The sequence below is a fragment of the Podarcis vaucheri genome, assembly GCF_965113315.1.
Source record: "Podarcis vaucheri genome assembly, chromosome: Z".
Taxonomy (NCBI): domain Eukaryota; kingdom Metazoa; phylum Chordata; class Lepidosauria; order Squamata; family Lacertidae; genus Podarcis; species Podarcis vaucheri.
The window spans coordinates 21612611-21630675 of NC_138758.1; the positions used below are offsets into that span (position 1 = coordinate 21612611).

The 18065-nt window shown below is 41.9% G+C and overlaps 1 protein-coding gene across 1 annotated transcript in view; it reads left to right on the forward strand.

Moving 5' to 3' along the window:
* The window catches only part of POF1B (POF1B actin binding protein), a 42202-nt gene extending 26872 nt beyond the window's left edge, over positions 1 to 15330 (forward strand). The window contains exons 7-15 of the mRNA XM_082207568.1: positions 764 to 838; positions 2172 to 2264; positions 3254 to 3367; positions 3572 to 3724; positions 6093 to 6203; positions 7200 to 7328; positions 9080 to 9156; positions 10250 to 10364; positions 12294 to 15330. Of these exons, the coding sequence (XP_082063694.1) occupies positions 764 to 838; positions 2172 to 2264; positions 3254 to 3367; positions 3572 to 3724; positions 6093 to 6203; positions 7200 to 7328; positions 9080 to 9156; positions 10250 to 10364; positions 12294 to 12314 (888 nt within the window). The 3' untranslated portion in view covers positions 12315 to 15330. The remainder of the gene's footprint in view (positions 1 to 763; positions 839 to 2171; positions 2265 to 3253; positions 3368 to 3571; positions 3725 to 6092; positions 6204 to 7199; positions 7329 to 9079; positions 9157 to 10249; positions 10365 to 12293) is intronic.
* Positions 15331 to 18065: the final 2735 nt, after the last annotated feature.

Sequence of the window (18065 nt, forward strand, 5' to 3'; positions counted from 1 at the left end):
GTATTAAGTTGTAGATAATGAGCTTGCCAAAAGTATACAGGCTGTGTCCTCCATTGCATGCTAGGCCTGTTACCAAACATTTTGCAGGAAGGCTGCTGTAAAGTTGATGAATACTTTAATTGCTTAAGTCCATCAGTTGCTGAAAACTTGTGACATTTTCTTCTTTGCTTGGTTGAAGAAAAAGGCTACACAAGTTCTTCACAAGGAACTCCTCTTTTCAGTACAATCCCTAAGTGTGCACTTCACTAATTACTGAGATGCAAGCTCTCTAATGAGGGTGAACCACAAGGTCCCTTGATGCCTCAGAGATACTGCACTTTCCAGTCCTCACAGCCCTTTTCCCAGAAGAAGCTAATTGTGTTGGGTGGAGCTGCTTCAGTAGTGTCATGGCAGGCGGGTTGCTGTTGCCTACTGGGAGGTACAAGGGTGTGGGGAGGTCAGCTAATGCAGATGCACCAGCAAGAGCACTATATTGGTTCTGCCAGGGTGCTTCCACCATGCTGCCCTGTCTCTCTCCCTCCTAGCAAGCAACAGAGTTAGCATAGTGGTTCTGCCCCACATGGCATTTAACTCTAATAGGCAACAAGAGTCTGTTGCCATTCTGCTTTCTCTGTCTTTCAGTTGCTCATAATATTTTATGCTTGTTCCATGATTATTATTATTATTATTATTATTATTATTATTATTATTGCTGCTATCAATAGATGAGAACCAGGTCTAATACTCACTCTGTCTTTTTTGTCTCTTGTTTCTAAATTAATAGACGGAAGATATTGAGAGTTTTATTCCTAAAGGAATTTCTGAATCAACAAAGCAACAAATCCGTTATCTCCTGGAGGTAGGGCATTTCATATGTGAGCGTGAGGTGGAAAGTAATCTGCAAAAACTGAAAGGGAATGTTTGCCTTGCTTTGTGTTATGAAAACACTTTTAAAAAAATACCATCGTTCTCATTTGCAGCGACTTGTCTGAACAAATCAACAGATTCCATTGTGGATGCTGATCCATGTTTTACATGTGTGATTTGAAAATGCCAGGTTTCTCCCTAGTCTTATTTTGTATTCTTTATTTTAACTTCTAAGCATACAACAATCACAACATTTTTTTAAACAAGCAACAGCGAACTCTGGACAAATTTAAAATTATAATCAGGAATTAGATATTGGCTAGAAAGAACTCTTTCATGCATGCATATGTGCATATAATAGCAGGAAGAACACTATATCTTTAGGGAGGGGTGTCGGGATTACAAGCCTGTATAAATTCTATAAATCAAACTAATTCACAACAGAAGTGTAAATAAAATAAAAATCAGCAAGGGGGAGGTCTTACCTACTTTGAATTTTAGGGATGTACACCAGCTAGAGCTGGGGGAGAAATTCACTCTAATTCACAGTATCCAAAACAATATGAGGACCAAAACACAGCTATTCTTTCCAATTTGCAGTTCTTCAAATTTTGCAACGCAGTTGTCTAGCCAGGTGCCAAGCACAAAAATGCATATACTAGGATAACGTGTGCATAGACATGCATGTATAAGTGAAAGTAACATACAAGAATATACTTTGTAAGGCAGAAACACTCTGCAAAAATGTGTACATTGGATACAGATTTGCCCATCTCTTACAGCAACCATAAGATTCAGTTCAGATCCTGATTCAGTGCTTTGGAAAACACCCTGATTTGCTTTGAAGCACTCCAGAGGCAGATATAGATTGGGTTCTGAATCTGAATCCCATTTCTGAAAAATGAAAAGTTATGCCTCTCTCATTCAATATTAAAAATGATGTAGGCTTTTTAAATTTCCCCATGATGTTGAATGGGCTATATTATTTTGCTTCTTTTTGGCAGAAGTTGTTGAAATTGGCTTGCCTTGTTTAGCTCTTACTAAGAGGATAAAACTTGCTACTTCCCAGACAAACAGATGCAAGGGTGTTGTTGTTGTTTTTTACTGGGCACCTTAAACTTATTTTATTTTGAATTAATGGGTTGTATCCAGTGTTAGTTCTACTCAGAGAAGACCAATAGAAAATAATGGATTTTGCTAACTTAGGTATATTAATTTTAATGGGCTTATTATGAGTAGAACTTAGTTGGAGTAACTAGATTATTTTGCTTCTCTGAAATGACCCTGAAATTTACTTCTCCTTTCTCCCCCTCCTTCTTTCCTAGATGAGAGTAACAGCTGATAAGTCAATGAGGCTTGTCCTTGCTACATTCAGCAACCTTAGAGAAGAGCTTGTTCATCTTCAGGATGACTTAGGGGTGAGTGGCTGTCCTGGTTAGTCTGTGTCCAAATGTATTTGATTAGTTCATCAATTGGTATACAAGACTGGGATTCCCAAATCTACTTAGGGTGCAACCACCAGAATTGTTGCCCCTGCCCCTGCTTGCATGGCAGACCCTTCTACTGCACACTATCTGCTTTTGAAACCCTCCTTGATTTCAAAAGACCACTGTCACATGACATGTTCTTGATAAGCACAATTTTTCCTTTGTCCAATTGGGCAGAGGCAAGTGACTTCAGCATTTCCAAATGAAACTTCATGTTAGCTGTTTCTTCTCAAGTGTTTTGTAGGAACTTATCATCTTCATTTTTGGGTGATCAAATCAAAGGCTACGGATGCTTTATGGTCCTCTCTGAGAGTGACCCTTAGGCACACTCTGTAGCAATTCCTCAGAAGCGAGTCCTTCGCTGAGAACTTGAGCTTGCTACCTCTCCTCTTCCCTTCTCTTCCCTTTTTCCTTCAATGCTGTTTCTTTTAGATATGTGGGCCTTGTTTTAATTGATTGCATATAAGCCACTCTGGGAGCTTCTTCAGCCGAAGTTCAGAGTACAGATGTTATCTAAATAAGTAAATAAAATACATACCAAAAGAGAACCCTTGCCCCCCCCCCAAAGGTTCCTAGTCCTCCCAGCTCTTTTTTGGGGATATAGTCCCCTTGGACCAGTATGTGACTGAGCTGCAGTTGCTGATGGAACAGTAGTATGTGCCCCTATTTTGCTGTCCTTCAAACTGTGTTTTTGAACCGCTTCCTGGCTACCATCCAAATCACCTGAGAGATTTTTAGCTTTGGGCCCAGTAAGGAGGAGTTTCAGGTTTGTAATAAGCATGTTAGTTTCCCCATTAGAATTCTTGGTCCTGCACATCCACCATCATAGCAGCATAGGCCCACCTGAATTTTCAAAATTGTCATCTGAATTATTTTTTTAAAAAATATTCCTTTTCATAATGAGCATTTTGCTTTCACAGAAACTGGAAACTGACAAAGTGCTGCTTGAGAAAGACCTGGCTTTTAAAGAGTCCCAAGTAAAGGAGTATGAAACCCTTCTGGAATCGGTGCGAGAGAATAATCGCCAACAGCAGGTAGGTTTGCATGCTTATCGGACTGAAACAATAAATCTCAGTGGACCTGAGTTGAGCCTCAGGAACATGTGGCAATGTTAAGAGTGCCTGCCCTGAGGATCAAAGTACCTTGGTGGTAGGGGGTATGCAAGGTACAGCATTCCCAGTGGTAAATTGGCCCCAGGTTGTCTAAGCTTACCTGCTTCCTGCCATGTGTGTTCACAGCAAGCCCTCAGGGAGTACACTCTGAAGTGCCGCTCGCTGGAAGAGCAGCTCCTCTCTCTCCGGCACAACGACGGAGACCGAGAGTTCCGGCTGAAAGACCTGGAATACAGCAAGCGAGCCTTGGAGCAAGAAATCCAGAATCTGAGACTCCAGGTAAAGACAGGCCTTTGTTTCTATTTAACATGTGGCCTAATGACGAGTGACTGGGCCTCCCCAGCCTTAGTTCAGTAATCTAACCCAGGCACAGGGAACCTTTTATTGTTATTTTTTGTCCTGAGGGCCTCATTCACTTGGAAGGAATGAGGGTCAAGGGTTGTGTGCTGGCACTGGGGTGGTGGGTGGCAAATGCCAATATTGGTAGGTGCTGGAGCCCAAAATGGGTGGGTCGCCCTTTTTGCTCTCTCATGCGCTTTCTGCTGCTCCCTTCTTAGGGACAGAGGAATGCTGCCTTGAGCATAGGCCCGTCCAGCTCAATATTCCCTGCGCTCAAATTTGGAGCTATACTTGACAATCTGATAAAGTTGACAGTGTTTACTTTGACTTTGTGATTTTAACTCACTTGCAAAGTACTCATTCTGCGTGCCTTATTTCATAATTTTGTTTTTCATCTTTTAACTTTTGTCTCATTCTCTGTTTTATATGCATTATAAAATGAAATACTGATAATAAACTTTGCAGGGGGGGGGGAATGCTGCCCACACTGACTGACAGCAGTGCTCGAGAGTTTCAGACAGTGGCACCCCCAAGCTTTATCTGAATGCGGTGAAAGTTGAATCTGAGATCTTGAACATGCAAAGAGAGCCCTCCTCTCTTTCTCATTCTGCCACCCCATTTTCTCCCTCATTGGCACCCACATGAAACTGGACTTGAGAGCTGCATGTAGATGAAAGGCTTCAGGTTGCCCCCCTGTGGTCTAAGGGCTATGCTACAACCATGAGCCAGAAATCAGTGAATACTTGCTGTTTTCTGATCAAACCAGCACGAGAAGGCAGGATATGCAGAGAAGCCTTTTACAGCCTTCTGGTGATGAGAATTACACCATCCTCTGCATAAGAACATAAGAAAAGCCTGGCTGCTGGATCAGGCCAATGGACCTTCTGCTTCAGCATCCTCTTCTCAACAGTGCCCAGGTCTAGGGCTTCCTGGTTCTAGCCACAGGAGCTTCTGATGCCTCCAGTTAATTAAAAAAAGGGAACATGGTGTGGTTTGAAAACAAGTAAAATCTACAGTGGTGCCCTGCAAGACGAATGCCTCGCAAGACGGAAAACTCGCTAGACGAAAGAGTTTTCCGTTTTGGAGGTGCTTCGCAAAACGAATTTCCTATGGGCTTGCTTCGCAAGACGACAATGTCTTGCGAGTTCCTGCTGGTTTTTCCCCTCCCCCCTTTTTCTAAGCCGCTAAGCCGCTTATCAGCTGATCCGATCAGCAGATAAGCCGCTAAAAGCTGCTAATCCGTCAATGGTCTTGCTTTGCAAGACGAAAAAACCGCTAGACGAAGAGAATCACAGAACGGATTCTTTTCGTCTTGCGAGGCACCACTGTAGCTTGGAGAACCCTTGACAAACTGCTGCTGGTCAGCAGGCAGTTCTAGGCTGCATGTAACAATAAAAGAAGGTAAGAAGAGCCTACTGGATCAAGCCAATAGCCCAACTAGTCCAGCATCCTGTTCTCACAGTGGCCAATCAGATGCATGCGAGAAACCCACAAGCAGGACCCAAGCTCAAGATCCTTCTCCCCTCGTGTGGTTTCCAGCAACTGGTATTCAAAAGCATCACTCCCTCCGCCTGTGGAGGCAGCCATCTTAATTGACAGCCACTGCCAGGGATAGCCTTTATCCTCCATGAATTTGTCCAGTCTTCTTTTAACATCTTCCAAGCTTGTGGCCATGACCACCTTCGTCGGGAGGGAACTCAGTGAGTTCAACTATGCACCATGTGAAGAAAAAAAGGTAAAGGGACCCCTGACTGTTAGGTCCAGTCGTGGAGGACTCTGGGGTTGCAGCGCTCATCTCGCTCTATAGGCCGAGGGAGCTGGCATGCAGCTTCCGGGTCATGTGGCCAGCATCACTAAGCTGCTTCTGGCAAACCAGAGCAAAGCACAGAAATACCGTTTACCTTCCTCCCTGAGTGGTACCTATTTATCTACTAGCACTTTGAAGTGCTTTCGAACTGCTAGGTTGGCAGGAGCAGGGACCGAGCAATGGGAGCTCACCCCGTGGCGAGGATTCGAACCGCCGACCTTCTGATCGGCAAGTCCTAGGCTCTGTGGTTTAACCCACAGCGCCACCCGCATCCCTTTTATGTGAAGAAGTACTTTCTTTTATATGTCCTGACTCTTCCAACGTTCAGTTTCCTTGGGTGTCAACCCGTTCTAGAGATGCGAGAGAGGGAGATGTGGGAAATTTCTTTGAACATCAGTTTTGTGACAGAGCTATTTCCATGGTGGTGAAAGTGACCCTTCTTTTTATCATCTGTGCCATTTGCAAAAGTCAAACTAAATTAAGCATTTTGCTCTTGCACAGGCTTCCTCTAACACTCCAGGCCAGACCACCGTTGACGAACTATCCAGCCGCTATGTGGAGATGATCAACCAGCTTAGAGAGGATAAGGACAGGGAGATCCGCAACCTCAGGGTATGTCAGCTTTGGGAAACCACAGGGGGAGAAAGTCCATATCGAACCTCTCCAAGCACACCTCTGTGTTTGTACAGCTCAGGGCCACAGTGAGTGTGGCATCGGGAAATCAGTGATTGAACTGCCTGCTTTCTAAAATTATTCCTACTATTAAAAAGGTTAATGACAGCCACTGGGATGCTATTAACCTTTTTAATAGTAAGAATAATGGGCACTGGCAGTGTTGTTTAGCCCTGTCCCTTTATATCATTTTTGCCTTTTAAATTGCCCTCCACCTGAAGCTGCTACCTGCTCCATGGAACAAATAGCAGCTTCAAGGAAAATAGATTTTAATCGGGGGTGCAATGAGCGAAGTGGGTTGACCCCTTCCATATGCACAGCCCCAGTCAGTTTTAAACACACAATTACTATTGCACATTAGAAAACCCAGAAGAACAGCTGAACCACAAATCTCCCAATGTCACTGGGGGTGTGAAAATTATTGTCGCTCGCTATGAATGCTGGCAGTAGCATCTTATTAATAGTTGTTTTTATTCTGAGGGTCGTAAGCCTCTGGCTTCGGATCCAAAGGGTGAGGTATTTTTATTTAGATTAATTTGTTTTTTATTGTATCCTTTGCTGAAAGTTTCAATGAAAATACATTTATTTTTTAAAAAAGGGTGGGGTACCAGTATTTTAATAAGCAACAAAATAAAGAGTACCAGTGTTAAAAAATAAAATTTAAGTTAGTAGTTTTGCTTGTTTTTGCAACAACAACCCTTTATGAAAGGGGGTTAGTATTATTGTAACCACACTGCAGAGGAGGTGAGATTCATAGTGGAGACTCCCTGCATTTGCTCTGGAAATCCTGGCTTTCCCATATTCTCCAGTTCCATTCCTTGACTTTCTATCGCTTGCCTTTTTTAAAAAAATTGTTTTCTTTTTTTTAAAAAAAAAATCTGTATCTGAGTTACTTTTTTGAGACTCAACATGTGACCTGCTGTTCTTGTTTTCTAGTCAAAATTATGTGAATTCCAGCGGGATTTTTCAAGGAAGCAGGGGAGTGACACTGACCTCCAGATTAGACTGCAAGACCTGACTTTAAGGCTGGAAGAGAGAGATGCCACATTGAAGCAGTTGGAAGATGTAAGTAGCGCTGCTTTGCAGACCGTGGTGCAACGGGCAGTGGTTTGGAACTGCCCAGGCAGTCTCCCCCACTTTTATTTTTATTATTATTAAATATCTTTACCAACCTTCATTCAAGGATCACAGGGTGGTTCACAAGATAAAAACACAAAAATACAGAACATGGTAACAGACCGAAACAATACCCCGCCCCCAGTTCAAAAGACCATAGGTTGTTTAATTAGCCAAAAGCTACGTTTTAGGAACATAGAATCATAGAAATGTAGAGTTGGAAGGGGCCACAAGGATCCTGTAGTCCAATCCTGTGCAATGCAGGAATCTTTTGCCCAACATGGGGCTTGAACCCACAACGCTGAGATTAAGAGTCGCATGCTGTACCGACTGAGCTATCCAGGAAGCTGCCTTCTCCTGAATCAGACCATTAGTCTGTTGCTTGGCTGTGGTACAGCTAGGTTTCAGGGAGGGGTATCTCCCAGTCCTACCTGGAGATGCCAGGGATTGAACTTGGGAACTTCTGTATCCAAGGCAGATGCTCTACCATGGAGCTATGACCCTTCCCAAAGAGAAGGTTTTCCTGCTGCCTCTCTTGATTCCTTAACACAAGCAGATAAATCAAGGAATAGCCCATGTTGCATGATTTGGAGTGTTTTCATGATAACTGCTCAGTACTTTGAGTTCCCAGCCTTTTATTTGTCTACATGCTCAGCAACACACGGTTTGTACACCTGCATGGAGGTTGACAGGCACACCAGTACAGAGCAGAAGTCTCAAGAGTTTTCCATTTCTCCAGTCTGCCGCCTTCTCCTTCCTTGTGAGATAATTTGGCATTTAGTAAGCATTCTGTAAACACACATATCCATCCTTGGCTCAGTGATAGAGCATCTGCTATCACAGAGGAAATCCCAGGGTCATTCTTCAGGCAAGACTGGGAATGTTCCCTATCTGAAACCTTGGAGAACCATTGCTAGTCAGTATTGATTAGTGTGGCACCCAGCTTAACACCCCAAACTCATAACAATACTGAGGCAGATGGGCCAATGCTCTGGCTTGGTCAAAGGAGCCCAGTTAAGAATGTTATTGATCTAAATGTGTTGAATGATACAAGCAAAGCCCACTAAGTGATGCAAACAGAATACCACTATGTAAACAATGCAGCAGTTTTCCAAACAACACCCAGTGAAATCTCCAGGATTCAAACTCATTTTGCACTTGTTCAGCAAATGGGTGGCAGCTATTAACCTCTTATTGCTTTAATTTCTTCTTTCTGCTAAGGAAATGCTGTTGCTGTGAACCCTGAAAACATATTATTGTAAAAATCACCCACTGCATAATATGGAGTATACAATATAAGACCATGGTCCAAAATAGAAATGGAATACCTATTGAATTATATTATACATGCATCTCAATGCAACCCCTGATGTTCCCAACGTGCCTTAGTTTGCCTGGTTCAGGCATGTGTGTGTGTGTATCAGCCTACTAAGCCCAGAAATACATAGGTCTTGTGCCTCCATCCTCCATCCTTAAGCCATTCCTTCCTTCTTCTTCTTCCATTCAACATTTCCTGACTAATTAACCATAGTTCAGCGACCTCTTGATCAATATCCCAATATGAAGTGTTCTTTAGTCATGACAAGCCTCTACCTTTCAAAGAGCTGGATTTTACTTGTGATCGTCACTGTGTTAATGCCTTGATAAAGATTTTGAGTGAAATAGCCTTTTTAAAAAATAAATCTCTCTCTCTCTCTCAGGAAATCTTCAGATTGAAGCAAGAAAAACTAGCAAACAATTCATCCCAAGGAGTAACAAAGACTATCATCACTAAAAAGTAAGGGCACTGCATGCAACTCTTTTTCTTTCTGACTGTCTGTCTCTCTTGTGCTGCAGATGTGTGCAATGCTTTACAGCAGGGGTGGGGAACCTTGAGCCCATTTGGTTCTCCGTTTGACTCTTGAGGGTGTTTTGGAGAAGCCACACTCACCCGACCAAAACCTGATGTCACACATAGAGCTGGCACTTATCAGCTGATTTTCAAACGCTTGGGAACTCCATGCAAGGAATTTTGGCAGATGGGCAGGACATCCTACCTGTCAGTCATGTGATAATGGTGTCATGTGACTGGAAGGTGTAATAATAATAATTTATTATTTATACCCTGCCCATCTGGCTGAGTTTCCCCAGCCACTCTGGGAGGCTTCCAACAGAATGATGATGATGGTGATGATGATGATGATAATAAAGCGATAAAACACCAAACATTAAAAACTTCCCTAAACAGGGCTGCTTTCAGATGTCTTCTAAAAGTCAGATAGTTTATTTCTTTGACATCTGATGGGAGGATGTTCCACAGGGCAGGTGCCACTACCAAGACGGCCCTCTGTCTGGTTCACTGTAACTTGGCTTCTCGCAGTGAGGGAACTGCCAGAAGGCCCTCGGAGCTGGACCTCAGTGTCTGGGTAGAACGATAGGGGTGGAGACGCTCCTTCAGGTATACTGGGCCAAGGCTGTTTAGGGCTTTAAAGGTCAGCACCAACACTTTGAATTGTGCTCAGAAATGTACTGGGATGACTGTCCATTTGTGAAATACAATATAAATCTGATAAGGATCTGGCTCATGGAGCCGAAAAGATTTTCATTCCTGACCTTACAGAACGTAAGAGCTACAAATCCCGGTGTGGTCAATCCCTCCTTTCAGAGAACTCTTAGAATCGTAGCTCTGAACTGATTGGGAGAGTGGGTCACCTAACAGCCCTCAGCACCTTTAATAATCTACTGGTCTCCAAATGCTTTGGGGGAAGCCAAGACTGTTGCCATGGTATAAGAGTGCTTTAAATGTATTGTGCAGATCTGATGCCAGAATGTTTTGCACACTATATGTGGTATTAAAATAGCAATGCTGATAGATCCTTTTGGAATTCCAGGTACAGGAATCAGTATCCTATCCTTGGCCTCTTGTCTGATGACTACAATGTCACATCACCTGTAAAGGAATCGCAGACAATTGTAATTGAAAAAACTGGAGAAATGTGGAAGCAGGTAAGTCGTCCCTAGAGGAATGTTTGTTCCGAAAGTCGCTTAAGAAAGATGTACAACTCCAGTGACTGTTTTTCTGAGCATTATTAATTCTCAGAAATACAATTAATTTAATTAAGTAATATACTGCTTTGTGCCAAAATGGCTTCTAAGCAGTTTACAACTAAAAATCCATACATCAGTTCCGGCACCTCTCAGGTGGGCACCACTGCCATTCTAAGAGAACAAGGGTGGCGTTCATGGCGAGTTCTGGCACCTCTTTTTCTAGAAAAATAGCACTACCATGCATAATTAAAATGCACAATAAAGCAATTCCACTGAAGCATTCATACGCCTTTAATTAAAATGTAAATAAAGCAAGCCAGTTAAAAAGTATGACATTTAAAAAGCATTTAAAGCAATAAGATGTCAAGTTCAAGTTGTGGGCATGCTTGCCTATACAAATGTGTCTTCAGGACCCAGTAGAATGCCATGGGGAATTTAGTATTTCAACAGGGAGGGCATTCCACAACACTTGTACTACCAGTTAAAGAAACACCTCTGTTATCATATGCCAATATTTATCAGGCCATGGCAAACTAACTGGGTTTCATTTAGTGGATGGCAATAGTGGGTTCCCCACAGTTACCTTTTGTGAGGGATATCCTAGGGTTGCCATATTTCAAAAAGTGAAAATCCAGACACAAAAGTTGTTGAGTTGATTTTGGTTTGCCAAAGTTGTTGTGTGAAAAATGAAAAATTGGCAAAAATGACACTGCCAACATAGGTTGCCATATGTCCAGATTTCCAAAGACATTTTGCCGATTTCTTCCTGGACACTGCTTCCTACTACAGTATTCTGGATATCTCTGGGAAATTCTGGACATATGGCAACCCTAGGATTTCCCAGGTGTGGGCAGCAGCCCATATGCAAGATTTCTTCATGGGCAGCCATTTTGGATCAACATAGGAACTTGCTTTATACCAGGTCCATCTAGCTTGGTAGTATCTACATTGACCGGCAGCCGCTTTCCAGGGTTTCAAGCAGGAATCTTTCCCAGCCCTCCCTGGGGATTGAACATTGGATTATTTACATGTAAAGCTCTGCCGCTCCGCTACCACAGCCCTTCCCCCAAGCCATTGTCCTCAGACATTCTTTTCAGATTGCTGGATATTGTGAACTGGGTTGTAATCTGTGTCAGTGGCTCCCAAACTTTATAGGATGTGGCACCCTGGGCTGGGGTGCTGAGGTGAACAATTGGCAGAAATCTGGGATGGCCCTCCCAATGGCATCTGTAGACAAGAGGTAGTGGCAGTGCGGGGAAATTAGGATATATGGAGTGAGACCCAGGTTTTGCCAGCAAAGACTTGCTTGTCATAGATGTATCCCAGTACAGAAAAAATGTGCCAAAAGTTAAAAGGCTTATTAATCCTAAATCTTGAGGACAAGGTCCAAATCTTGAAAGTCTGCCCAGCTAGTTCCGTATACCCAATGGGACTTTAGGGGTGTGTTCTTAAACAGCAATTCCCCAGGCTCCATGGCCAACTGCTTTTGAAACCTTGGGAGTTCAAAAGCAGTTTGCAAAATGATTGCAGAAAGACTTTGTATGCAAAATCAACAACAACAACCCCAGCCAACTAAACCTACATAAGAGCAACATTTCCAATTAGATGTCTGAAAAGGGTGTGTTGAAGTTGCCCTTTGCATGCCAGACAGGAAATCTTTCATTTTTCAGTTGATTTTTCTTTCTTTCTTCAAAATGTCGCAAAGTGCCCTTTGCAGTGTTACAGTTTATTTAAACTGATTAGGGCACAAAACCATAGCTTCTTGCATTTGCTGTGTGAAACTTGAGCTTTCAGAATAAATAGCAAATAATAATTATTTTTAAAATCTAATGAATGTTTGCAGATGTAGAGCATGAATGATAATGTGTTTTCTTTGTTTTGCAACAGGAGGCCTTTACGGCTGATTAAATAACTGCTTCCTTTCCTTCAAGTATGAACAAGTTCCCTGGACAAGCCACAGCTGATCAGAGGAGTTCATGTGCAAATGAATGTTGTTACATTATTTTTCTGCTTTTCTTCTTCTCCTATTGATTTTTCAAGTCTGAAACGCAAAACAGTCACGGTTAGGGAAAAAATGTTACAGGCACACTATATAATGGTGTGCGGTGTGGAATGGGGGTGTCTTGGCTTTGATTGTTCACATATGAGTGGTTTTCAAACATTCTTCTTCCTCCAGTCTTAATTGTATTGGCTCATCAGCAGAGATACTCTGATGTGTCTTGAAAAGGAGTTTGAGGTGTATGAGTTCATACAAGGGACTGCCACGTTTGTCCTCCCCATTGACCCATGGGAACAGAGAATGTCACTTAGAATGTACTCAGTTCACTGCAAAGGTGAGTAGCAATGGGTGAATGGTTTTGCAGGAAAGCTCATAAGATGTTAGGGAGCTGCCTTGTACTGAGAGCATTAGTCCATCTCAGTACTGTTTGAAGTGATTTCAGGTGGGATGCTTCACAGTCAGTCCTACCTGGAGAAGCCAGGAGTTGAACCAGTTGATCTTCTGTGTGCAAGGCAGATACTCTAGCACTGAGCTATGAACTGAGCTTTTCATCAAGGGATGCTTGTGTTCCCTCAAATGCAATGTGGCAACTACTATAGCAAATTGTCTTTTGAATGAATTCCCCACCCCCTACTGCCCTGTTCTATAATCTCACTGAAAAACAGACACACACAACTTGTTATGCTTTGGATAAAATAAGTTTCTCCTCTCCCTCCCTCTCTCTCTTTTTTCGAAAAGTTCAGGTGTGCCACTTTTGAAATTAATCCATCATGCTGGATAGTTAGCAATGTCTGTGGGTTGACTTCATCACTTTGCAGTGCAAGGTCAATTGACAAAACTGAACAGTCAGGGTTGAGTTGTATATAGTAAACTTGCTTGCATGATTTTCGTGGTGTCAAAGGGCAGGGGGTGGGGAGCCCGACACGCTGGGGTGTGTGAATTGACTAGAAAGGACCATTTCCCATGGTAGATATCATGGTCAACTTAAGTTGGGAGGTTATTAGCAGGTGTCATTCAGAGAAAATTCCATGATGCCTATGCCCATTTTTCAAGTCTGACTTGGAAATGGTGTGATCACACAGTGACCATATTGGGAGCTTTAAATAGTGCAGAAGTCATACCATGCTCCCCCTCAAGCTAATGCTAATGAAGACCCTCCAACTTGCCTAATCTGGGAAGGTCACAGCTATAGGGTAGTAATGGTGAGTTGTTGTGTTCACTGATAAAACTTGTTAGCCATGCACTTAAACCTCATTGATTTTTCAATCGGATAGAGGGGTGCCTATCTCCATTTGGGCAGTGCTCACTGTAAATAGAAAACTTGTGGGGCAGCATAGCAGGAAGGGTGTGTATGTCACTTACCCAGAATCAGCCTAATGATGTATTTGATGGCAAACACTCATACTGGTGTGTCTGCCGAAATAACATCATGTTTCCTGATTCACATTGTTGTTGCAGCTAGTATTCATGTGGCTGTTTAGCTTTTCCATAAGGCCAATGAGTGTTAAGCACAAGAATGTTGTCACCACTGCCATAATCACTCTTGCAAGGGGATGAGGTGGGCTGATAAAAAGAATAATGAAAATGTGCTTTCAATGAGTGTGGCTGGTGATTGTTATATCCCAAGGCAGCTATCTTGGGACTAAGCTTTTAAGCAGTTATTATCAAATTTGTTTTACCAATTGTGACTGTTGTTATTAATCTTGATAGCATATAATTTTCTGTTTTGCATGTAGAGCTTTTTGTTTTCTTGTTCAGTCCTCTATACAGTACTGAAAAAAAAAATGAAACAAACCCCGAGTTTTGCCCAGCAAAGTTGTTTTGTTAACAAAGTAACTCCAGTTTTACTCCCACCTAAAATATTGGAACTCTGGACCAGAGTAAACTGTGGTTTACTGTTGTAAATCATCTCAATTTCTGATCCAGAGCTAGCATATGCTTTCTCTACCCTTCAATTTTGCATTCCCAGGCAGGCTGCAAAAACAGGTTAATCCACCCGAAGCGAGCTTCCATTTATGCTTTGTTGGCTGCCATTACACCTTGCATTGGCCTATTTATTGGTAAACATGAGGGCAGCACCCAAAATAGAAATCAGAGAGAGAGAGACGGAGAGAAACAATCTGTAGGAGGGGAAAATAATAATCAAGGTTTCCATTTGAAATGCATTAGGTATTTTCTACTTTTTTTCCAGAACTTTGAGATTTGCCTCTCTCTTTTTAAAAATCTTTATTTAAAAAAATGTTTTCCCAGATTCTGCAAATTAAAGAGGCATACCCAAGGAGCACCATCATTTAGGAACCCAATAAAATGAACTAAATTGGATAAGAGCACATTCCACACTCTTGAACACTCTTGATCTAGCTCTGAGGGCCTTCTGCCGATTCCCTGTGAGAAGTAAGGTTACAGGGAACCAGGTTGAGGGCCTTCTATGGAATGCCCTTCGATCAGATGTCATGACTTTTAGAAGACATCTGAAGGCAGCCCTGCTCAGGGAAGTTTTTCATGTTTGATGTCGTATTGTGTTTTAATTTGTTGGAAGCTGCCCAGAGTGCCTGGGGAAACCCTGTCAGATGGGCAGCAAATAAATAAATTATTAATAGTATTATTTTTATTATTGGTATTAGTATTGGCATACTTCCCAATCATTTCATTAGAACACCAACTGGAGATGTTTGTAGCTCAACAGGAGAGTGGTGTTTGTTATGCAGCTACAAAATAACACTTTACTAGGTTTTTGTAGGGATTTGTTTTGTGGGTACATGGGCGCTCCCTTCCCTCTCTTTTCTCACAGCGTGATGGATGTTGGTCATTTTGGGAGCTGACACATAACAGTCTGTATCTGTATCAATAAGCCCTTAACAGTTTACAGGGGGCAAGCCTACATATATCTTTGTTAAAACAAAATAAATATATTTGTAAGCTTGATTTCTTAGCTGTCGCCTGAAGTTTTTAGATTATTGGTGTATGAAGTTGGCAACTCTACGAGATGATAATATCAAGTATGAAATGTTCTTTTTAAAAGTCAATTATATTTTTTAATTGGGTTGGGGAAGATTCAAGTCCCCTGATTTTTTAAACATGTAATACATGTTCTTCAGTGCAGCAGTCTCTAGTAGTAATGGGCTCACTAATGAGCAGAACTTGCCTGCAGAGCGCACTTTTCTCCATTTCACGGGGTTTGCCATACACATATCATGAAATACCTTTTTACCTGGAGCTTAGTTCTTCCCATTGAAGTATATGGGACAGGCAGCATCTATACATACAAAACCTCTTGGCTATGTGGAATAGCCAGAAGTCGCAACATTGCCTAAAGGGCTAACACAATGGACTTTAATATGGGGAAGAGGAAGTCATGAATGATGAGCAAGATGACCAAGCCTTCTGGGCAATTATTGCTTTTTAAGAATGCAGTACAAAAGAGACTAGAGCTTCACTGAAATTCCCGCCAGGGACACAACAGGTCCCCACAGGTTTTCACAATGCAAGCTGATACACTCCTAAGGAATCTTGGGGAAGCCATCTCATCTTATCTCCAGAACTGACACATCTAAAGCAACAAAAAGATGAGGTTGTAAGTCACAGCTCTGAAGCAATTAAGAAATTAAAGGACTTCCCTACCCACCCCTCACATTTTATTTTTACACTGTATTGAAGCTAGTACATAGAATTCTCCCAAGTTCAGTATGTGTTATGGCACAGCCCAGAGCTATGTAGCTAACCTCCCCGTAGAAATATGATTTAGTCCTATGCTGATGTGGCTTCTTGGGCAAAATCACCCATTTCTCAACCTTTCTAAAGTTGTTTCAATGTGTGCTACTCAGTTCAAAAATGGTTAGGAGAGTAGGAACATGGCGTATTCACTATTTCTCCCCTTTCACACACAATCCATTCTCCCTGATGGGTCCTAATTATGCATTATTCTGCAGGTATACTTTTGGATTATTTTTTTTGCAAGCTAGGTGAGGAGGGATTTCTTTTTTCCAGGAAAATACAAACAAAAAATAAAATGAAATGATAATTTAAAAAATGAAACAAAACACAACCCAATGTATCCCAAAGCATTTTATCCACACTTTGCATCCTTGTTTTTTCTAAATAAACTATCTTGTGTGTACATATTTTTGAAACTCGGAATGTTTTGCTGTTACACACACCCACTTTCCACAGAAGCACAAACTCCAATACCAGAATTGCTGCTGGAATTTGAATACCGGGGAATCCATATACTATTAGTGCTAGGACAAATGTCACCCTGTGGCAGAGAATTCACTGAACCCTGGTTTGGAAAAGCTAATTCAACTCAACTGTGCCTGCAATCCATGGCTCATGTTGCCCTGGGAAGGGAGGAGAGAACAGCTGCACAGGAGGGGAAGAAGGAACATGAGCCTGTTCCAGAATTCAAAACCCTGGCTGGAAGATTAGGAAAGCTGAATCAGCGTCTACTGTAGCTTGTCACCACCTTTTTTGGAGCTCTTTTTTTAAAAATGGTCATTTGTAGTTCCCTTGCAATTAAGATAAAAAGAAAACAAAGAATTGCCCATCCCAGTGTAAAGCTATATAACAAATAGTCATACGCTTTGGTCACTTATCAACAAGATTTTGAAGAGCCACCACAAGTGCGTGCAGGATGGATTGGGTAATAGTCTGGAGCCATAAAATATTTGAATGACACATAAGGGAACCAAAGGGTGCAAAGGCTTAAGCAAAGGTACTTTTTATATGCCCCACTGGATACTTTTGGAGGATACACCTCCATGTTCCTGCTACATCACAGTGAAGATCTGGTATCAAAAGTGATCTCAGTTTCAAAAGTGGTTTGCCAAGTGGGTTCTGTGGGGCAGCAAAATATAAGCCCAGGAAACATCTGGGAAAAGTTGAGCAGTAATCTGAATCTTGGCCTAGTTTGAAAAAATACAGATTTTTATTTATTTTTTTAATTGCATGATGAAATAAATGTGCAGAGATGTTTTGGAAGCTGCTATAAAAAGTCACTTTTTCATCAGTGATTTGGTCATTCTAACTAAGGCTCATGTGCAAATTGGCCATTTTCCTCAGCACATCTCACTTCTATGTCTCACTGGCTGATGAAAGGGAGGAGTTTGAAGGCAGAGTCAATTTGAGTATTGAAGGACCACGTTATAGAAAGCACTAGGAAACAAAATTAAATGTTAACATTAGAAACATGGACCAAGCACACACATCCTGATCCTAAATATGCTTCAAAACTTACTTTGCAGCAAGTCTCACTTTATTGGCGCTTATTTTCAAGTTAAGTGAATTTAAATTTTAGGTGCAAGGTCACTTAATATAAAAACAGTACTGGGGTGTTATTTCATAATAAAATTAATGCACCCCCCATGCTGTGTGGCATTTGCTAAGCAGAGATATCATTAGTACTTCCTTTTTGGAGCACTCAGGCAGATGCAGCAAGCTGTTTTACCCTGCTATGTTTCTACCGGCATTGATCCAAATCAGGGTAGCTGTTCTGTTGCTGTTATTTTGAACAGCCTTGTTCCAATACTTGCACTATGATCAGAGTGCAACCATGGGAGCAAGCTGCCTGCTTCCACACAAGCCTGCTAGTAGTATATGTGCATGTAACAAACTCACATACAGTGCACACTCAGGAGTGAGGTGGTGCCATTTAGTCAACAAGT